Source organism: Anas acuta, chromosome 1 (genome assembly GCF_963932015.1).
Source record: "Anas acuta chromosome 1, bAnaAcu1.1, whole genome shotgun sequence".
NCBI classification, from domain to species: domain Eukaryota; kingdom Metazoa; phylum Chordata; class Aves; order Anseriformes; family Anatidae; genus Anas; species Anas acuta.
The window spans coordinates 14,624,625-14,648,226 of record NC_088979.1 but is presented as its reverse complement, the minus strand read 5'-3'; the positions used below and the strand labels follow the sequence as shown (position 1 = coordinate 14,648,226).

Below are 23,602 nucleotides of genomic sequence, written 5' to 3'. Positions count from 1 at the left end.
CATATTTTATGCATGTAGGAGCAAATATCAAACAAGAACAAGCGATTCAGAAAACAGTGGGAGAATGGCCAAGTGTCTTTGCAGATTCTTCAAAGAACAGAGGAGTTTCCAGAATGTCCCTCATAAGTTGGTAGGAAATAAGCCTGAGGCAACAGAACAACAGTGTGAGAGAGGTACTTCATAAAATAAAAAGGATCAAAAAAAATGAAATGATGAACACAGAGCACATTCCAGGTATGCAGAACTACCAAGAAAGCAGCAGAGATAACAGAAAGGTAACTCAGAAAGAAGAACTGAGCAGACTGGGCAGGACATGGGACAGCATGTGGTTCCAAGACAGGGCTCTTCATTCAGTGCTGAGAACACGCAGCAGATACAAAATAAGCAAGCATACCCGGAGGAGCCTAGCACATAAGCAGTATTAAGCTCATCTGACTAGCAAATACCTCAATATCAGTGGCAGACAAATAAGAAATCTTCCAGTCTTATCGCAAGTAAGTAGTCTGCATATCATCCAAGAATAACACCATCAGTTCCTTAAAATTATTTGCCTCTCTCTCTTTCCATTGTACACTGGAAGACAAGGAATCTGTTACCCAGTTATCTAGCCAATTTTATGATTTATGCACAAGTTGGCTAACATTAGGTGAGATGTTGACAACTGGATGCTAAATGTAGGAAACTTCTGGAGGCAGGGAGAAGTCAAGTCACTCAATCTTGTAACTAAGACAGGTATGCATCCTTAGGATGTTCACAGATAATTCACGATGAGAATAATTAAGTGAACAGATGCTTGCTGTTTTCAAATTCCTTGGAAGTAGCAATAGCCAAGAGTACTTTTTTATGCACAGTAAATATGGATGTCAACTTTTGCTTCAAATACCTTTGCCTTGGACATTTTCAGAATTATATGTCCTCATTCAAACAAGAGTATTTCACAGGACTTACAACAGAAGATGAAGCTGAGAAATTGTTTCACCTTTCCAGGAGGCACTTAAGTACCAAGGTCTTCATACCTAACATTGAGTATTACTACAGGATACTACTGTATCACGGCAGAGAAAAACTAGCACAGAAAACATTCAGAACCAGAAAACCTGACCAAAGATAGGTATCAACTCTGTATCCAAGTTAGGTGAATAAAAACCTCAAGAAGGAAGAGAAGGTTGGGCAAGATGTAAGGTGTTAGACTAGATGACTTCAAGTCCCTTCTAACCTATTTGATGCTATGATTAAGAAAAGCTCAGAGATCTTGTTGAGTTTAGAAACATTTCTTGGTATTCATATAAAAGAGATATTTTATGAAAGACAAGCTGCAAGAATGGTGGTATGAGAAATTCAGCAACAAAAGCTATTATTCTTCCCTTAAATGCAAATTTATTATCATAACGCAGAAAAGTCCTCTAAGCTTCATGAATTTTATTTACAAGGGAATGTATCTGTCAACAAGGAGTTGACTGAAGAAGTGTAATTTCTCTGCATATTTTCCAGGTTCACTAGGTTGACCTGACCAGAGGTTTGTATTAGGACTTCAATAATAGCACCAATAGAGAAGACAGACAGCGTTTGATCCTGTAGCGTAAAGCCCCCAAAACCATTTAGAAAACAATACAGAAAAGTCCTTGTTCCACATGGACACTACATTATTGAAGTGGCAAATGAAAGCACAAAAAACACATCCAAGTGATGTGACATGAATAAGCTAATATAACAGAACTACAAGTTGACATGGTTGCATATTTTTCTATCAGATTACTCAAAAGACAGCTTGGCTCATTATCAACTGCAGACTGATCCGTCAGGTGAGTGTGTATACATGGGATCCTAGTATGAAGCCTCTTGAAATGTAACTGGAATTCTGATTTTTGCTTAAGCCCTTTCAGTGGTTCCCCGCCCAACCCAAAAAAAAAAGTGATTGATACACGTTTGCAAGTTATCAATAAGGTCCCTTGAGCTTTTGTAGCTGTTTAGTGAAATTCTGGCTTGAAGAACTAAGTTCAAGAAATCTGATCTTTTTGAGTTAAGTATGAAATTGATTCCAAAGACTCCCATTTGCTGCACATTTGTAAGTTGGCAATAGGAAGAAGTAGTTACTGTGGAAGAGGGAACAACAATATGATAGGGTTTCAGGCATACCAGGAAACACAGAATACAGTTTTGGCATTTAGTAAGAAAAGCATCCCTTCTGAATGATTTAATTGTAGCAGAAGATAAGATGTTTCCAACTGGTGTGAAGGAGTGTGCTTCTCTGCTTATTTCCTTCTATACCAGCAATTCTTAAGTCATTTTTTTCTTCTCTTTCATAGCAGGATCTAATATTGATCATTGAGAGCATTGTGTGGTTAACGCTCTGTAAAAAAAATAAAATAGTTGGATAATGATTGTATCTCAGGTTCAGTTTTAGAGTGCCACTTACACCACCAAACAAGGAAGATTTTTTTCAGGGTGTCAGTATGTTTGTTTGTTTTTAAGTCTGAGTTTCTTATTTTGAAGATGATCTTTTCTGAAGAACTAGTAATGTACAAATTCTGCAGTACAATTCAGAATGCAATAGTATACCACTACTCATGACTTCCAAACACAGGACACTTTCTTCTATTCTGGTTTTCTTGCAGAGTGCATAATACTGTTTTTCTTAGAAATACAAAGTACAATACAAGCCAATAAAAATATTGTCCTAAGAACCAGTAGATTAAGAATAATGTTAGCAATAGCAAGCAAGAAGCTCTCTGAATGTATCCATAAATCCACCCTTTCAGGGATTCATTCCATATTCAACTTCTTAAGCATTCAAAAGAAGTCCACATTCAGCTGTTTACCGTGCTACAATTTTGACCATTTTCATTTGCTCTGAGCTTGAAAGTCTTTTAGGAATTGTTGTTTCCAATAAAGAAAAATGTATCTGTACAGGAGCCTGCAAGTATCAAAATGGAGTAATTATGTATTATAACCCCACAGCAATTATTTTTTTAGTCTAATCTACTAAATAATTATTACACTGCACACGTTTAAAAGTAATAAATATTTTAAATAAATTGTTATTAACTGATTTACAGATATCCTTCTTTAAGATCATACCTGTTTAAGCAAACTGGTAAGAACATCCATATGAAAAGTATTTAAAAGTCACAAACTACTACCTTCGAAATAATGGGAGGTTTCTTTTAAATATACATCTTGACATCAGGACTGGAACAGCAGTATCTTCAAGAATGCTAAATAGGAAGGTTGTTTTCAATGCAGAAAAACGTGCAATGAATTCCTCATTTGCTTTTAAATATTGATACAAAGTTGTGGTAATGCTGCACTCAAAAACAATTTTAGGGTTGTGATCAGGGAAGTGGTTCAAAAACATGTAGGGCAGAGCTTGTTTTTTTTTTTGTTTTTTTTTTTTTTCCTTAGAATGCCTTTATGTAGCAAAGTTCCTCTGCTAGCCTAATGCCTTCATGTTTCTAATTATGCTGAAACATCAGTTAAGAGCCTACCTGATGTTTTGGAGAATTTGCTGTGCTGGGATTGATATTCCGCAATGCCTAAGAGTAAAAATAAGATGGATAAAAATTACTTTAGCTGCATGGTTTGCCTATGCAGGCTGTCTTACAAACACCATCTTGTAGTATCAAGCCCCCAAGACAGGCCAGATCAGACAGGATAAAGGAGTTAAGAAACTATAAAAATCATGACACAGTGAAACAAACTCATAGATTTACCAAGGATGAGTATTTGACAGAAAAGCTGGATGACCAGGGAGAACAACATGAAGGGAACTGGCTGTCACCTGGTCCAAAGTTAGTCAGGTTTTCAATGACAACTGAGGAAGGAAGAAAATTAGAAGGCCTACCTAGAAGCATGCTAGCACAGAGTAAAATGTTTGTCGGTGGATTAATAGCAAAGCAAGAACAGCAGAGGCCCAGATGCTTAAGCATAGAAAGTCCTGATGCCATCTTTGCCATGTATTCTTACCTAGAGTACTATAAAAAGTAACAGCTTTAAAGATGACCCATCTGATACCAAGAGATGCTGAAGATTCCTACAAAAACAAGCCTTGACTACAAAAGAGATAACACAAGTCAGATTCCAGGACAGAACACTGCAGGTGATGAAGAAAGAGAAGAGCTGTCTTTGAGGACTTTAAGATATTATCCTCTCCTGATACAAGGCCCATCACCCAAAGTGAAAAGGGAGCAGGGTAAGATTTTAAAAGGTTTTCCTCAAAGAAAAGATTAGTGTTTTCTTCAACAGTGCCAAAAAAAAAAAAGAGACACACCAAAGAATATCTTAAGTATCTAACACAGATGGCAGTCACTTCTTCTGAAACATTCAGATGGAAAAGTGGAAGCAGAAGGCTTAAACAAAGTGAAAAGTCAAGCCCGAATTCAGGATCCAGAGGTTCTAACATCCAACCCTACATTTTGACATTCTTTATAGTAATACTTATACAGTAGAAAAACACTAATAGGAATAGCTTGCAGCCTAACTGTGAAGTTTGAAATTCCTCATCATAAGAAAAACCACAGGTTCAAAACGCAGCATGAGTGATTCAGTTGTTCCATGCTCCCCTCCACTGTAAAACAGATGAGATTTTTAGCAACAAGCTGTCTCCTCAATGTATCTTATATAAACCATGAAAGTGCCTCGGAATCCTACAGACATGTTATGAAAGTGAAAGACTTTCCTCCACTTAAAAGGGAGAACTAAAGCAACTGTGGGAACCAGCTTCTTCTTTTTGCATGACTCAGAACTCAGTGAGTATGAAAATATATTCTCAAGAGGAATCTCCAGTCAGATCAGCAGTCCATGATGTCATCCTAATAGCAGAAACCTGCCCTCAGAAAGTTTTGTTAGAGAGGGAGGAAAGCAAAATCCTTCAGTGTGGTAAGTCAGATGCTTTCACTACCAAGCAGAATGACTTCAGATCTTTTTGTATCTCAAAGCTTTTTGTAGTTACTCGTCTTCAATGCTCACTGAAACATCAACTTAGCCAAAACAAAACAAAACGTAACACAACATACAAAAGAAATAGTGGAAGTAGGTGTCTAACCTGTGGCCTCACCTGCCGAAGCAGTTCTTGATGCTTCAGTCTCAGCCTTTCCTTCTCCATCTGTAGCTGCTGAAGTCTCATCTGTTGCTGCTGATTGGAGCTACTCCCACCCATCACACCACCTTGGGGACTCTGAGGAGCCAGAGGGGGTGGCTGTTTCACTGGAGCACTTTGGCTGATTCGCTGATTCATGGCTAAGAAACCAAAACAATAAGCATTTAAAAATAAAATTCAAACAGATACAGAATAAGTATTATCCTAAGACAACACGTATTAAAAAAGTACAAGTCCCAACAACACAAAACGTGCAACTATACTGATTTTCAGTGTGATATGTATGCTCACATGTATTGTTCCTGTGAAATTAATGCAACCTTCTCATGTTTAAGAGAACGTACTTGTTCTAAAAGCTTCTGAAAACAGAGCTAAACACGCAAGTTGGTGAACGTTTTCAAAGCGGTGGTGAAATATTTCAATGTTCTCTCTTCTTAACAAACTATTCTCAATTCAGAAACAAATAATAAAGAATCATTTGTTCACATGAAATCTTAGAATTGCTAAGCTTAGGAACACACAGGATGACAAAACAGATCATCACACTTATATCCAGCTACATTTGATTACAGGCTCCCACTCTTCCTGATGTGGTGCAGCTCATCCGACAATCATTCACATCCTTGTCACAAGTTTTGAGTATTATAGGCTCCAGCTAGGTCATCTTGACACACAAAATTAGAGCTGGTACAGAAACAGCAGATGAATTAATTACACAGCCACACATACTACCATTTGCACAGGAAGCATTTTACTAATGCTTTGTTTTCCTCTTCCCCACAAAGGCTATGTGGTACACCTTTCCTGTGCGACTAATATATGAGAGCCAATCTCCCCTTCCCCAGGAAAGCAACAGCTAACATTTTTGTTTTATAAAATAATGCATCTACTTGACAGACCTGCTCCCCCCCAACCTGTTCCCCTCCAGAGACCAGTATGGTTAAAGTCAGAGGCACTGGAGTTCCCATAGGGGAGAAAAAGGCTGGGAAAGGCTAATATGTAATAAGGACACGATTTTCAGAGGCTTTCACTTTTGTAATTAGCTCCACTTCTTCCTTGGAACAGCCTGAATCTGTTAGCGTTCACAATATGCTGCACAATGCATTTGTTGAGGCAGTAATGGGAGAGGTAGGATTTTTTTTTTCTGGGAATGAGGATTACGGTTTATGGGAACCAAGAGAAAAAGGAGTGAACTTCTATTTAGGATGACAGGCTGTTTTGGTGCAAAGAAAACCATCTGGTGTCTTAGTTTGAATTAATGTTTTCATCATATAAAAAGGATTCCTGGAACACTAACACTTAACTATTTTAAGAAAGGAGCATTATCTCAAAGAATTGGTATCATCTTTTCCTCTGAAAAGCCCTTCAGTCTGCACTGTCTTTTGAGTGTTCAGCTTAAGGTATACAAGTGCCTTTGTTTTGTTTAAGCCTAAATACATTTATCTCATAATAATAATAACAATGGTTGTTTCTTCACAGCTTGTCTTTCCTTTGAGAGGTAACACATGAGGAAATGCTGTATTTCTTGCTATACTGAGAACAGAAGAGATAAGAAAAAAAATTCAAGAAGTTATTCAACTCTCTAGCTTACCCTTTTCACTATTCCATATGGTGCTCATGTCCAGCATTGAGTCAATATTTTAATGGAATGGTGCGACAGGTTTTCATGGGTCAAGTGAAAAGAAAATGAAGTGTTGAATAGCTTGAAATAATTTGAAATATTTGTGATCATATGTATGAAACATTAAGACATAACTTCCTGTAAGGTAAGTGAATACATGAAGCAGGAATAGAAACTTGATCAAAGTACAAGTAGAAAATACAGAACGAACACAAAAGAGCTGGATATTAAACTACAACCTGCAAGTCCCATCCTGACTCAGTGAAAAAGAAAAGAACAGGGAGAAGCTGAAGATGCTGTGGATAAAGCTTAAAATAAAGTGGGTGTTGTTGTGAGACATCCAGCATCTGAACTGTGTTCAGCTTTGGGGCCCCAGCATAAGGTTCTGGAAGTATTAGACCGAGTCCAGAGGAGGCCACAAAGATGAATAAGGGTCTGGAGCACCTCCCCTGTGAAGACAGGCTGAAGGAGTTGGGGTTGTTCAGCCTGGAGAAGAGAATGCTCCAGAGAGACCTTACAGCAGCCTGCCAGTACCTGAAGGGGGCTACAAGAAAGCTGGGGATGGACTCTTTGTCAGGGGGTGTAGGGAGGACTAGGATTTAAACTACAAAAGAGTACATTTAGATTAGATATAAGGAAGACACTCTTTTCTATGAGAGTGATGAGCCCTGGAACAGGTTGCTCAGAGAAGCTGTGGATGCCCCATCTCTGGAGGTGTTCAAGGCCAGGATGGTTGCGGCCTTGGCCAGCCTGATCTAGTGGGTGGCATTCTAGGGGGTTTTGAATTAGATGATCTTTAAGGTCTTTTCCAACTCAAACCATTCTGTGATTCTATGAGTCACGAAGAAGTAACCTGGTGCAGCCAACCAACTGGCTATGATCTCTAGTCCAGCAACAGGACAGCTTGTTCCTCTGCTGCACAGGACACAAAGTTCACATGCCCGAAACACCACAAACAACTGCTAAACGAAAGTTTCAACAGTACCAACAGCTGTCCTATGAAGGATATGAGCCATGAACTACATGAACTAACACAAGATCCAAGAGCTCCTCTGGGCAATCTCTACTGGAAGACGAACAGCAGTTAGGCTACCTACATTTTCCAAACTAGGGCAAAGCTGAAACTAGAGACAACAACGCAAAAAGACAGCCCATCTAGCAGCTCCAGACAAGCTGGACACAACAATACTAAACCGAGGAACTCATCTCTTTTTTTTTTTTAAACCCAGAACATTATCATGTCTGGAACCAAGACTGTGTCTTCGCTTTTTGCATCCTACTCTCTTCCACCTTGGAAAAAAACAAAAAACAAAACAAAACAAAACAAAACAAAAAAACAAAACAAAACAATGAATGGGCCAGTAGGGGACAACCAAAAACTTTCTGAAAGTAGCCAAAAATAGCTTTTTCCTGCTACTAGCTAATTCTGTAACTCAGGCAGAAGTCTGTGCTGAGGTTCAGAAGTTCCAGGATTCAAACCCTACTATTAAACAAGATGGAAGGTCAATTACAGTTGAAAGTAAAGAGGGACAAAGGTTAGAAGATTACGACTACCTACAAAATCACCTGAAAAAAGGTAATCTAAATTGAAAGCAAACTACCTAGCTTGTAAAAAATAAGTACCTAAAAGTTGAAGAATGTCAATTTTCATTTGGTTAAAAAGGCCACCTTTATGGTCTAGTCTCCAGTTACACAATCCTGGTTTCTAGAGTCCGCGCCTCATGCAATTCACAGGCAAGTCAGGTCACAATTAAACACATACATTCAACAGTTTGTAACCTCAGTCAAACATAAGTGTGGATTAATGACATCCCTTCACCACGTTTAAAATTTGTTTTTCCTGCATGCAACATACAAGTACTAGTTCCATCAGTCTCTTTTCCACTAATATGCAACTTTGCAAATTGTTTCCCTCTCACGTCAAATTTTTCATGTTTTATATACCTGTATCTTTCTGACAGCTACTTGTATTACTCCTGCTCACCCTGATCAAAGTTTGCTCAATTTTTCCTATCTGTTGACTTTGCAATCTAAACTGTTAAGAAATCGTGTTTGTCTGACACTTTTCATTTTATTCCATCATCTTAGATCCCTGAAATACCTTGTAATGATTTTTTTCTAACTAGAAATGTATTTAAAAAGGAATATCACAAACTATTGATACATCAGTGTGTATTATTAATATTCAACAATAAATATTTGGGGAAAATTATGTGATTTGGTAACTCTTCAGAAACAGAACTTAAGATACAGTTTCAAATTTTTTGTTCAAGTACTTACCAAAATTATTGTCCAACTATTTTACTGTTTGAAGAATGCAAGAATAAAAGACTTGAATAAAAATAATAAGAGTAAAAAATCGTCAAGATTTTAGAACTGTTCTCTCAACAGATCATAAAGGTATTTTCATGTAATGGGAATATTTTACCTATGAAATTCAAGTTTGGAGATTAAAAAAGACTTAATAAAACTCAACCAGCAAATACATCCAGGTGAAGACTTAGTGGAAGAAAAAAACACTACTAAGATCAGCGATCTTGGCTCATTACACAGTTATGCAATCTTCAAGGTAAACAAAGAAGAATGTAGTTTTCTACCATTTCCAATACATTATTTAATTAAAAAGGGGAAAAAAAAACTTGTTTCAAGTGACAGGGAAAAACAGAGGCTTTGAAGTTGTTTTGTGCGTGCACGTGTGTTTTCTGTTTAAATCTCAATTCTCCAACCATTACTTACTAGGGACATAACTACAGACATTCGCACTCTAGAGAATATGCTTATCAGTGAGATCTCCTATATGCACATTTAATTTTTTCACACCTCACAGGTTTGTCATGATCCAGACACACACAGCTCTTTTTAAATACCTTGAATTCAAAGTCAAAGAACTTCAGTTATCTATAAGAGTTAGGACTTATCAGTTTTCTGATGCATCCTGTTCCTTACCTTCCAAGGGTATGGAAAGCATTTAAATAAGGGGCTCTGCAGCCTTCACTGTGTGGGTGCAAAGACCTCACAGGCAGAGGAGGAACAAACAAGTCTTTGTTTCTAGAAGAGGGGGATTGGAGAGAGGAGGAGGAGGGGCACACAAGTTAAAAAACACGGGCAACTTAAGACAGTAAAAAAGATCGTGCAGTCCTATAATATGGCTTAGATTCACAATCTGCAGAATGCAGCCTATCATAATAGCTGCAATATGCTTTTGAGAACCGTTTAGGAATTAGTGGTCTTCAAATGTTATATATTAAGCGTTCTACCACCTAAACTTAACAGCAAAAAGCCTGTTCTGTACTGTAGCAGATAATACTTGACAGTTACTGAAAGGAGTTTAGACCGCTGTCTATAACGTTAACGGAAAAAAAAAAAAGAGAAACAATTACCAGGCATTGGTGCTAGAGAGAAAAGGCCAGCATATTGGTAACAACTCAAACATAAAAGGCTAATTCTCTCCCGAGATCCTATGCCAATTTAAATCACGTCCCAGGGCGCTGACAGTTTGCAGCAACACAGTACCTTTCCCCATGCTGGATCACATGCAAACACTGCTGTAGAGCACCCTTGCTGATTACGAGACACAGCTGAATGTCTGAAGGTCTCCCTTTTGTTTTTATCAGTTCACTCTTGAAAACCAAAGCTAATTTCCATCTCCAAATGCAAAGACATTTATTTAAGCAAACAAACAAAAGCGCTCAGTATCTGGACAAACTGTAACTTACTGTTCGTAACAGTCAGAATCAATATTTTGTTGCAGGAACTAAAAAAAGAGCACTTTTCCCCTTTAGCTGCACTTGGAAGTTAGACAGTTCTTTGTGGATCTGTTTGGTTATGGCTTGGCTTTTTAACGATGCTAGCTTGTACCACTGCAACAGAGGCAAAAATCCTCTGATCAAACTGAAAAGAGCTGTGAAGAAAGTTACCAGCAGGATCTAAAAGAACACGTCTCGGAAGTAATTAAAGCTTGTTCCAAGTGCCTTTTTAGAGAGACTTGGTACAACAATTTCTTGGCTTATCAGAATACAAGCCATGTTTCGAACTGCATTCCTATATTACTTAAAGGAAATCCCATTTGGTGTTTCTTAATGCTGCTGTTATAATGCAACCTAAAAATCCAGAAAATATTCTGTTGTTTTCAATTTTGATTAATCTGAGAATTCAGAAGCTAAAAGTGAGGGGGAAAAGCTACATCTTTGCTGCAGTAAACATAAAAGGAAATCTTAGCATCATAGGTAAAAAGAAATATTCGCATACTCCAGAGCTAGACTCTTGGTTAAAACAAGAAATATCTAATGAAAACACTATTACAGAAGCATGGCCAAACTGTGGATTGATTACTCTGCATTTATTATTTCTACTCAAATCAAATCAATATTTTTCTTTTTTTTTTTTTTTTGTATCACTGTGGTTCCCACTGATTAAAAAAACTATGAATTATAGGTTCTTTGTTTTGTTTTCATAAAGCTGCCATTGCTTTTTTATGAGTCTTCTTGTACTCTAGAATGCAGAGTTGCCACAGCTTGATTGATTGACCATCGTTAAGACCCTACAGCATCTCTGACTCCATGCCTGTCAACTGAAGATCTGTCAAAATATATTTCATCAAAAGCTGGCCTGCATTTTAGACCAAAGTTTAATCAGCAAAGAGCTATACATGAAGGTATGTTCCCTCACATAACACTTCCTGAGTTAATTAGGCCAAATTGTGAGCTTTTGTATAATTTCTCATAATTCTTTTTTCCTTTTTTTTTTTTTTTGGTTTGTTTTTAAATGGACATTTCCTTTAATTCATTTGTCCACTTTTTGAGGTCCACATACCTGGTGTAAAAACATGCACACACCTGCTTTTTTTTTTTTTTAATCTCCACTATAAATCCATTAGAAATTATTAAACAGGAGTTATACAACCTGGCAAAAACTGTTATTAAAAAAAATCAGTGTTCTATCAAGAAGCAGTATAAAACTACATTCTATATAAGAAACTGAAATCATGTTTCAACACGCCTGAATTCAAGGAGGGAAAGAAGAAAGCTAATGCTTCTTTGAATTTTAGATTATGTATGATTAGATATAGAGTATATAATTATTGTGTGTATATATATTTAGATTACAGATAAACGATGCACCTTTAATTTCTAACATAGCTTGTTCATTAACAGAGAAAAACTGCAGTGCTAGAAGAACATGGTGGATAAAACGGCCTTATTAGGAGTACAGATTTCTTTTACTGTCAAAGTTGTTCTAGCTATGTTCATCCACAACAGTGGAGGTATATACATTAACTATACTGGCATAAAGATACCATTACCAACAAATCTTTCTCAAACTGGTTTAAATAATTCTGAAAAGAGGAAGTGTAAACTCACGTAAACCTATTGTCCCAAGAAATCTTCCATAAAAGGTTTTATTTTTTCTCCTTTTTATTAGTACACTAAATATTCTACATAAAGTAGTTCACACAGTACTTGTGGGCAGATTCAATGAACTCCATTCAGTAAAGAGGTCTAAATACATACTGCTTGTGAACAAAACAAGATTTCTGATAGATAATGAACAACTAATAAGCATTTACTGTCACATTTTATAAGGGCAGCATCTCGAAAACAATGGGATGCTTACCAGTGAAATTTTGTCTGGCTTACAGATACACAATGAACTTACTTTGACAGAAGCCACTGGTTCAGTGAATATTGATGTTGCTTAGTATGTACACATTCTGACAGTCATACCAAAATAAGTCTAGTCCCCATCCTAAATGATCTCCTGAAATTGTCCTTCTGGAAAGACAGAAGCAGGAAAGTGAAAAATCTAGTAACAGACCTCTCAGATGAGTCAAATCCATTTTGTTTTAGTGACAGAGCACGTAAAGCCAATATAACTTTAAATTTGCAGATCAAAACCAACTGTTGCTCACGTTCTGCTTTTGCACAAAAATGGAAGGTGGATCTGGAACCTGCAAAATCTGAAAGGCCACTGTGACTAGGCAGAAGGCCTGGGTCACTTTAAGACCAGATAAAAAGATAATAAAAGATTCTCCAGACTAGAGGTCTATCTCTGTCCTGTCCACAAATCTGCCTCAGTGAGGCTACTACAAACTAATATGAAGAAACACATATTAAAGTGTTAGACGGGTAAGGGATAAGAAAACAATACGGAATACCACCTTTTAATCTCCTTCAGTAGTCCTGAGCACACCCTTTTTGTTGTTTTAAAGATATAAAGTTCCTGGATTATGAAAGAAGGAAACAAAGTCCTGATGTGTGTTCTCTGCACTCCAACTGTCATCATTACTCCTTTTCCTACTTGTGTAGTTTAAGCAGCTACTGTACACCAAGCCCCTGTGGCATTTTCCATAATGATGTTAAACACCGTCTTGCCATCTCTTCCTCCTCATCCAAAATTCATATAGACCTTCACAAAATCTTAACATGATCCCTAAGTGGGAGTTGTGACCTCGGATTGAAATCGTTGCCACATCTCTTGCTTCATACCCCATTTGGCAGCTCCAACATATGAAAGAACAGAAGGAAAAAGTCTGGGATATATAACATTAGTCTGATCGTTAATAACAAGCCTGTAAAACTGAAGTTTAGAATAAAATAAGAAAACAAACAGTAATGTGTTTTATTCCAATTCCTGCAGAAAGGTTTGCCTACCTTCTCTAACAGAGTACTACGTTCAAATGTAAGACTTGTATTAACCCAATAAAGATGCAAATTAAATGCCAGTTTCCAATATTTTCCCACTTCAAGTTCACCAAAGGCAAATTATTTCTCCTTGTGTTTCAAAAACCAGCCCTGCCGTCTGCAAACTGAACTAACAGTTAAAATTCCTTTAACAGTATTTGATACGAAAGCCAACTTTCGGAAACCTGTAGCAATAAAGTTGAATAATTCCAAACTTCAAGTGGTTCTAGGAAATTTAATTTTATAGAAAAAGCAGATGTTCTTCTGCTTCAGTAGCTCTGGCCACTCAAGGGTGCTTAGCTGACCTGCTTCGCACCGAGACAGCCTTTGACTATCAAGAAAACGTATCAATGCTGTTTGGGAGGCCTACAAAAACATCAGGATCTGTGAAGAATGAACAATGCACAGTAGCATAAGCTAGTAAAAGACAAAACATCACAAAACACGAGCTTGACCTGACTGTTTCTCTTAAATATGTAACCTTAAAAATAGTAACTTGAAGCCCTTTCCTATGGGGCCTGTAGAGGCACCGCTAAAGGCTGGACAGCATGTTTGTACCAGATGCTTCACTAGCACAAAGAATCCTGCTGACACAGGCCTAAGGAAGCCCCTTCCCAACCCCCATCCTTTGATCCCATCTAATCTTCTACAATTTGTCTGTACTTGGCATGAGAAGACCCTTCTTTCATATTTCGTCCTCTCCTAGACTTTAAGCTTTGTCAATTCTCCTAACTCACAACTATTCTAATGCCAAATACGTAACCTTGGGAGGATCAACATCTGAGTGAGCCAACAAGACTTCTGTGCCGTTTAAGCAGTGTAGCTGAAGACCTCTGGCCCACTTCAAAGGTGTTAGATTTGGGTCTCTGATCGAAACCCTTATCTTCAACTTGAAGCACTCAGATTTGAGACTCAGCCTACTCCACAGCACAGTATTCTGACAGAAACTCTTATCTGATGCACCGTCTTAAAGGCCTGCTTCAAGAAAGAATCCATATCAACAGCACCCTTTTATTTTTTGTTTAGAGGCAGGAACGCAATACCCGAATTCCCTTTACCAAATAAGTCAGTAGGTATGTCTGCCTAAAACAATTTCTTTAACCTGATCCTCCTTCCTCCCTCTTTTCCAGCCACATTAATGGAAGATTCCGAGCAGTACTTTTAAAAAAGTATATGCATACCTACTGCAGAAAAGAAAGATGAATACAAAGCTGCCAAGTGATGAGCAAAACACAGAGAAATAAGGGCTGTCTCCTTGGAAGCTGGGAATTCAAAATCAGTAAAGGCAAAGACTCTTGAAACCTTCCCTTTCTGAATACTGAAATAGAAGAGTATGTTTGCACATACCATTCAACAGTTTTACTGTTTTCAGTGGTTCTTCAGATCACTCAGAGGGGTACTACTGAGGAAGAAATGAACTTTGTCATTTTCAATTAATGTTAGTATTGTAATGATCGAAGACTTTACTATTACAAAGAAGAATCCACCTAGGTTGCCTTCAGAAAGTGTTAGTAGACCAAAAAAATAATGAAATCCAAGTCCTTGTATTAAAACACAGTGACAGAAAATAAATAAGGTGATCTGGGGGGCTGGGAGTGGGGATTTTCAACCTGCATTAAGCATTAAAAGGTAAACTTCTGAGTCATTCATGGTCTATTTAGGGTCACAGCACTTATTAGTCGAGGATCTCTACATGATAAATAAATGCAAGGCTTGCTAAGTTAGCTCTGTCAAACTGATTTTTTCTTCTTTGCTGGAGTGGTTTCTGAAGGTCACAAGTGAGAAAGCATCAGGAAAAAGATTCAGTATTTTCTTGGCTTGAATGACAAAAACATAAACCACAATACGATGTGTACAACTTCAGATTTCAAGGAAAACTCCTTCAAGCTCAACAGCAGCTAGCAGCTTGTCTCTATTTGCCGTCACTCTAGATCAGAAGAGCCCACATGCTTTTTTTTTTTTTTTCCTTCTTCTTTCCTGCCCCTTTCAGTTACACTTGAGCTCTTTGACTGAAAAGGTCTGGAACAGATTAAAAGTCCGACCACAAAATAAAGAGCCTTGGCATATACTCAAGCCTGTCTGGGATACACATACACAGTGGGCCCAAAAAGGGAAGCTATGCAGCAAGAAACCCTTATGCAGCCTTTTGGACATTTCTAACTTCTTTCAGTTTAACTGCACAGACTTCACATTTGAGGGAGTTTCAGTATGCACAAGACAAGTAGCTTTTACCCTTACGGTTAGGCTGCAGTATTTACAAAGGAGCACAACGTAGTTCTGATAAGTAAGATTCATCTCACTCACGACCTTTGCCAATTAAAGCCTTCCCCCCCACACTCCTTTTTAATTCCAGCTGGTATATCCAGCTCATCATCCGAAACTGCACAGTAATGCAAAGAAGAGCAAAATGCATATCTTGCAAGATTACTTAAGTGAATATAATTGACCTGCCCATTTTAAATGCAAAAGGTAACATTGATTTTCAAAATGACTGCTTCCTTTTCAGCCTTATTCACCTGATTATGTAATTGTGAGTTGCCAATTACCCACACACTCCTCTCACAACACGCAAACAGGTCCACAACTCTGTTAAAGCCAGCATGGACGCTTGCCAAAGCTGACAACCTTCAATATACGCCCCACCTTTGTGCTCAAGTTGCACAGTGGTTCGACCTGTCTACAAACCAGAGAGCAGTTTATAAACAAAGTGTGACAACCTAATGATTTCCATAAGAGCAAACGGATGTTTAATGTGAGCGCTCAAGCCTACAAAACAAAAAAGCTGAAATTTCTAACAGCCGTTTCAGAAAAGCAAAACAGAACAGTGACTGTTGAGTTCTGCAGCTCTGTGTTTATATGGCATTCATGGAGTTAATGCCTCTCCCAAAAGGGGCCCACAGTTGTTGTTAGGTCAACCCCTGTAAAGCTTCAAAGGCTTTGTATCCCCTCAGCCTGACCTACTCAGTGATCTGCACACTGTTTTCATTTAGTTGCACCGAGTCCAAAACTAAAGCTTGAAAACCACAATGATTTTTTTTTTTTTTTTTTTTTTTTTTACCCCTACTGTTCCTTCCATGTCTCTGGAAAAGTTAACTGAAATCCAAAAGAACTTAAAATACTAAGTTGTTGGGAAAACAAATCACGGGCAAATTAATGCATCTAATAAAACTCACACATACAGAGATCATGACTTTAAAGAAAAACCGAAGTTGTAATACCACCTTAAATACATCGGAACAATCCCTTGGACCATCTAGTAAACCATTCTCTTAATGTTACTGCTATTTGTATTCATCAGTGCCAATACTTTATTGAAGTGCTTGCAGCTCTGCTTTTCATATAGATCAAAGAATTGCAAAAAGCTGATACCAGTCCTATTTTGTTACGTATTTAGATCTACACCTTGTGATGCCTAATTTAAGTTACTATTTCCATTTTAAATAATAATAGTCTGCTTAATATTTTTTACCTCACACAAAGGAGGTTAAAGTAGAAATGACACATCTAAACATTTATCTCTGTATTGTTTAAAACAAAGTTTCATCATGATCATCACTGTGACAAGCTGGAATTATAAGCTGGTATATGTTTCAAGTGTATTTAAATAGCATAAATTATTATTTGACAATACCCTCCCTTAGGGTAGTGCATAGGAAAGTAAGTATTTATTTAGGAATTAAAAGAATCTTCCATAGTAAAGAATTGCAAGTTTAAGGGAAGACTGAACTTGGCTGAGACTGTCTTTAGATAAATTATTTCTAAAGTTTGGGAACTCTATGGATCATATGGCAAAATCCCAACACCTACGTTAGGTGACATATTCCTACAGGATGTGTGCTAATCTTTTTATATTTTACTTTTAAAATAAGGATTTAAATAAGGTCTATGTTTCAAATTAAAAATCTATTTTAATTATACTATAAAGAGTTTTCAAACTATGCCTGTGTAATTCAAGCTAAGTGAACTGAAGTGAATCAAAAATTCTGAAGCGAGATGAACTTTTACCAAAGCGTGGGTCAAGCCTTGGGTCTAGCCAAGATGTTGTCTTGTTCTTATGGTTTATGTAGTAAATTTCTCCATCCTGGGTCATAGCTTGTTCCCATCCATCGGGGAGTGGGCCTGCAATATAGAAGGAAGGAGTTCATGGCGGGCTCTTGTTTGCTCCAGCTGAAATTGATCTAAAAAAAATTCCAACATTTTACATATATAACAGTACATGAAGCAAAGGAGTTTCAGGCTCACGTCTAACATTTCTGGGATAAGGACAATGAAATGGCGAGTGGGAAATCAAAGCACAGAAAGCACTATCATATTGATTTAGGATTTGGAGTCTTATTTTATAATTTGTTTGCATCCTTTTGTATGCTTTTGACACTATCTTTTGCTATAGCATTATAGTACAAAACCAGCAATAAGTCAAGCCTGCCAGAATGAAACCAGCATGAGCACCAGAAAAAAAGAAGCAGCATAGATATTCTACCTTTCATGGGAAAGTTTAGCTAGTGATTAAGGCCCAGCAGCAGCAGCAATAGTGACAAGTTTCAGAAATACTATTTCCCTGATCCTTCACAAGCAGTTAAACAAGTGACAAGACTTATTTGCACTTTTCTTCACACTGTAACTTGCTGTAAAATTGTTAAAGGCTTAAGCAAGCACAAACACAAATCTGAAGAACAGGATGCAAAAAAGCAACGTCAAGGTAAGAAAACACCAGCAGCAGACAGAGACAAAGCGCTACGACCAGCAGTGCTACATCTCTATGCACAGAAAGGCACATTCAGGGAAACCTACATTTAGGCAATGGTAAACGCAGTTGTGCGACAGCATTCTGGAGTCCAAAGCTATTGTCTGAACACAGAGTCCTGAGGTCCAAATATCAGCTTTGGAGGAAATAACCCTTCAGTGCTCTACAGTTCAGAAACGTCTCCTTCCCATCTCTGTATGATCATGGACATTCATCTATATTTTGCATCATGTACAACCTCTCTTTCCAAAGTTCCTCAACGTAAGACAGTAACACACTAGCAAAAGCCACCCCTCTGCTAGACTCAGAGACCACTCTGCAGAAGATACATTATCCACAAAGATTGTCATTTCACACAAGATTTAGACATACACCCAGAAACTAAAATATATGCCTGAAGTACCTACTATATCCACATTCAAAGTATGTTAGCTCTTTGTCTGTCTCACTGTTCTACACTTGTGCTACTGCTGAAGATTTTCATTGTTTAAAGCCTTGGGAGGGCGGAGGATAGATTTTTTTGCTTAATCTCAAAAGACATTCCTGGAGGAATGTCAAGAGAGTAAAATCATCATTCAATTGCATTTCAGTAATATCCCAAGGCGTAACCAGGACAAGAATTTCTTACTGTAGTCTTTGGCCCAAAAAATCCCCTACAAACTACATTTCTAACTCCCTCATTTTGGCCCCAGAAGCTATGCCTTTCTCTAGCAAACCCTCTATTCCACTATCAGAGAACTACATGCTGCCAAATGAGGAAAACTGGTATACAGGCACTGGATTTTCCTTTCTTCCTCTTAATGCTCACAAGCTTTAAGTGCTGCAGACAAGTAACACCACTACCTCAGCTTTTATCTGAGGCTGTTGAACAGAACAGCAAGAAAGAGTGACAACGCCAGAAAGCATTCAAAAATCCTACCACATCCAGGGTTAACAGGACTTTTATGCAGAATTCAAAGCTCAAGTGCAAAGAACCCTGTACTTAGTAACTACACCCCAAAAGCAGCCAAGCTAATCAGATGCTATTTTATACCGTGGGTACATGCCCCATATCATCCAACTGTAAAATCTGATGAACCGAAAATATTCCTTGACTGCTAAGCCAACACCCTAGCCATGCGGGCAGACCTTCTAACCACTGTTTGCCCCAGAGTCCTTCAAAGCCACACATCCCTAGAAGATGAAACTCAGCAAGAATCTCTCTTTTGAACTGCAAAGCCAAAAACCAGCTGGCTCTAGGAAAAAACAAAACTACCCTTGGGGTGTCAGTCCTCTTGAACATTGAGTAAAGCATATTCTGGTCTGGCATGTTTCTTTGTAAAAAGAAAGGATAAAATGCCTTTGAAGCAGGATGCCAGGAGCTGATCAGTCCACCTACCTCCTGGAAGAATTCTGCTTACTAGATTCAATGATCTGATGAACATTAATTTACTAGACAAACCTGGCCAAGGTTCTTTCTAAATAAAACACACAACTGCAGACAGGACAGTAAAGGAGTAAAGGTCTGTCTGCTCACCTGGCTGTCAGAGTAGCCAGTGGTCTTCGTGAAGTGCCATCAACAGCTGCAGAAATAGGTTTGTCCTAGAAGCTTTTGACATTAACCAACCACTATGTTGCTTTCTTCTCTAGCCAGTAAAATGCTCGTGTTCTGCTGACATCCCTACACATTGAAATGGTGAATTAAAAATTGGTTTGTACAGCTATCACCTCTGTAATTCCCATTTAGTTTTGTGAGCAGTTACGAAATCAAAGACTTTCAAGTCTGATTGCACTCCTGTGCAATTACGTCTCCACATCTCCAAAGGCTCAACAGGAACAGAATTCCCAGAATTAACTTAAGTCACCTAAAACATAAGCTATGTAAGCTCAGTAATGCTGATGTTCAGACCTTTTCACTAAAACTCCCGTAATTACTGTAGCCCATATAATGCAGTAACAGCCATTCTGGGTCTAACCAGGAATCTGTCTAGCACAGGCACTTAGCCTGGGAGGATGGACAGCCCTTACTAAATCACTGAATGACTGATAAATGACTGAAAGGAGACTGTTTACTGTCAGACTCCTAAATCACAGCTAAATCTAGAAAGCATAGTGACTATGAATCCCTTGGCCTCCAGGTACCTCAGGTGATTTCCTCAGTCACATTCTGTCTATTTACTAGGTGCCAAGGTAGATATCTGTCTTTCAGATACTTCTCCATTGTCCCCCTGAACTTTCATAAACATTTAGCAGCAACAATATCCTTGTGGCATGGTCTCCTACTAGCTCTGTTTGATGCCTCCTAGGTCAATCAAATACAACCACAAAATTCCATTTCTATTAAATTATTTGCACAGTGAGAGACAAGCCTTCTAGTTCAACTCCCCGTTTACTGAAGTATTTTTTTTTTGGTATTTTTTTTCTGTTTATCCTTTAACTAACGATGGCTTACGTTTTGGAAGTTGGAATCTAGGGAACTACTGATAATGCATACCTCTAGAACTAAATATTTATATATTGCTGTAACTTAACGTAAATACATGCAATTTTAAAAGTCCATGTGCATGCCTCCATTCAGTGCAAGTCTTCATTTTTTGTTTTTAGTTTCTCGGTACACCATTTTTGCCGTGAAATGCAATGAACCTTGAACACAAAGCAGAGCTCACTGCTGGCAGATAGAAGGCAACAGAGTTACCAAAGCAAAAACATAAATTCAACCTACACTGAGATACAAAAGTAAATACAAGTCCCTACAGTTTCTGATGTGTAAGTATAAAATGTAAATAAAGCTTTTTTTTTTTTTTAATCACAAGACTAATGCATATTAGAGAGTATCTGTAGTTAGCTATTAAAGAAAATGCACTGACAACCAAGGAAATGAAATCCTCTAATTCACAGCAGGAATCACCCAATACTTTGATCTTTAAGGACTTTCCTAATCTGTGAAATCACTGCGATTCCCAAACTTTTTAAAACGATATCGAAATCTACAGAATTCACCAGGAGTCCAAGTTTATCTCATCAACTGAGCACAGCTTACAAAAGGATATTATTATAAAATGGCAAGGCAGTAAGGAGTGAACATTACTGTCATGCATATACTTCGAAACTTGAGTTTCACAACAGAGCATACGTGGTGTTGACTGTGCACAAAGCAGCATTTGTAGTACAACTGGTTACACAGAAGGGAAATCTGCAACTGAAGTGAGCAAGGATCTAAGAGAAGAGCAAGAACTTGTTTTAGTTATTAGCATAATTCTCCCTCTCCCACAAAGGAAGAAAAAACCCACACCTTAAGTTACGAATTAGTCTATTTTCCTACTGATCTTTAACATGACACCAAAACCTTACCTGAAGGGGCAATGCAATAACACTATGGCTACAAATTTTCACCAGGAAGCCCAATTCCAAACTGCAATGCAAGGGAAAGATGAAAGACGACAAAGACAGGGAATCTGCTCCAAAGCCAATGATCTAATGTCTATGTGCAAGCAGAAGAGGCTGAAGTAAGCAGTGCTGTGTTAAGCATGACTCAGGAAATAAAATTATCTGAAGAAGGGAAGTATATAAATACACATTTACTTATCCCATCTATATTATCTCAACTGGTAATTATATAACAAAAAGGCATTGTTTCATTTCTTTGTTTCATGTTTCATTACTTCAGTAGGAACTGTACAGGACAGGTCCTCAGAATAACTATAATTTTATTACTACATATGTTCTTAAGATTAAAAATAAAGAGAGAACAACATATGTTTTCCTGCAGCACCTTTAGGGAAAAAAAATGTTAGAAATGCACCAAAAATCAGAATAGTTAAAGCTAATTTTTATATACATTGCATATTTAAAATTAATAGGCATGTTTCTTTCCATTATTGCTACAAAAATGCAATCATATTTAGTAGAAGATTAAACAACAAATGGCATCTAAAAACACACCATGCTTCTCCACATACATGTGGCACAAAATGTTTTAGCTGATTACGTGATTTAGTTGAGTAAGCCAAGTACAGCAGAACTGGGACAAAAACGCATCAAAGAACCAAACCAAAACCATCCTCCCTTTCACATACTGACACCCTCCTGTAAATAATATATGCTTACATATTATATATATATATATATATATATATATATATATATATATCATTCATATAGCACTTCATTCACATTCCTATCTAGGAATAGATGAAGCTCATTCAGATGACTTTAATTTCCTTAAAGAAACATAACTTGCAGCAAGATACCTGGCTGCTCTCTCACAGTCTCTGCCTCAAGAGATGGGATTTCTCAAGAAAAACAACCTTAAAATCTCCAACTACATCCTCCCAACGCCAATCTTGATTCCAATTACTTTTTTGACTTGCCTTCATCCTTTCCACTAATCTTTTCGTTTTGCTGTCTTCCGACTTCCCCTGAGCTCCATTTATACTGCTTATCCAGAAAAGACAACAGGTTTATCTTCAATATGCAGCAGCTTTCCAAGGCCTGTGTATCCCTCCCTCTTCGGTTTGTTTTTCTGTTCTTAACTCTACCTAATTTAAGTCTCTAATGGTTCTTAAGGCAGCCCCTAAAAATCTTTGCTTTTGTATTTTACCACAGCAACTTTACTCGCAAGCTCCTATGGCAGTCTGCAATTACATACACTAAAAGTCGATCAGTAACTTCTGATTAAGGGCTACAATTAATTGGTGCTATACAAGGATGAACTGTATAGAAAGAAAAACTTCCTCTTGTGGCATTTTAGACAATTTTTTTTTTATTTTTTTTTTGCTGGTCACTGACCCCCAGCTGTCACAGTGCTTACTTGGATTTTCCTACCATCTTTCCTGAAAGGCTCTCAAAGCACTAGCGCATGTTTCACTGCCAGCAGTATTTCATAACAGGAAAAAATTTGACTTGAAGGTCTCAACTTTATTTCCCAGTTCTTGAGGATGAATTTCCAAATTAGAACATTAAGCAGTCCTATCTATACGATGCTAGCACTCAAATTTAAATTCCACTGTGCTGAGGGGATAGTTACTTGGTTTTTCCATTTCTCTCATTCTTTATGAGCCACCAAGGAAGTACAAATTACCATAAATTCAGTAGAAGAAAATAACAAACCCACATATAAAAAGCTTTAGTAAAAACAATTACACAGTTAAAATTTTAAGTTAGTACATGAAGATTTACCAAATCAAGTATAAGAAATAGAATTACACAAAAAATATAGATTCAATATTATTTAATTCAAAATAGCTTTTTGTTAAACACAATCAAGTTAAAGGGATGCACCCAAAGAGTCAGTTCTAAGCCATATTACTACAAGTGATTTAAGTGTAAAAAAAAAAAAAGGCACCATTTAAACATGTAATTATCAATATACAGAGAAGTTTTGGTTTCTTCATGCACATGGTCAAAGCACTGGGGAAAAACCCTTTACAAGATTTCAGTTTGTATTCAATACAGTATCATTTATGACATAAAAAAAGGAATGC

At 37.5% G+C, this 23,602-nt stretch overlaps 1 protein-coding gene across 8 annotated transcripts in view; it reads right to left on the bottom strand.

Annotated features, from left to right (window-relative positions):
- Nucleotides 1-23,602, bottom strand: part of YAP1 (Yes1 associated transcriptional regulator) — an 88,602-nt gene that overhangs the window by 15,054 nt on the left and 49,946 nt on the right. The window contains exons 4-6 of one of the 8 annotated variants that reach the window (XM_068670094.1): nucleotides 17,402-17,515; nucleotides 5,042-5,235; nucleotides 3,486-3,533 (exon numbers count right to left, since the gene is read on the bottom strand). In XM_068670094.1, coding sequence (XP_068526195.1) covers nucleotides 3,486-3,533; nucleotides 5,042-5,235; nucleotides 17,402-17,515 — 356 coding nt within the window. The remainder of the gene's footprint in view (nucleotides 1-3,485; nucleotides 3,534-5,041; nucleotides 5,236-17,401; nucleotides 17,516-23,602) is intronic. The other 7 variants (XM_068670099.1, XM_068670118.1, XM_068670128.1 and 4 more) reach the window with 7 other exon arrangements.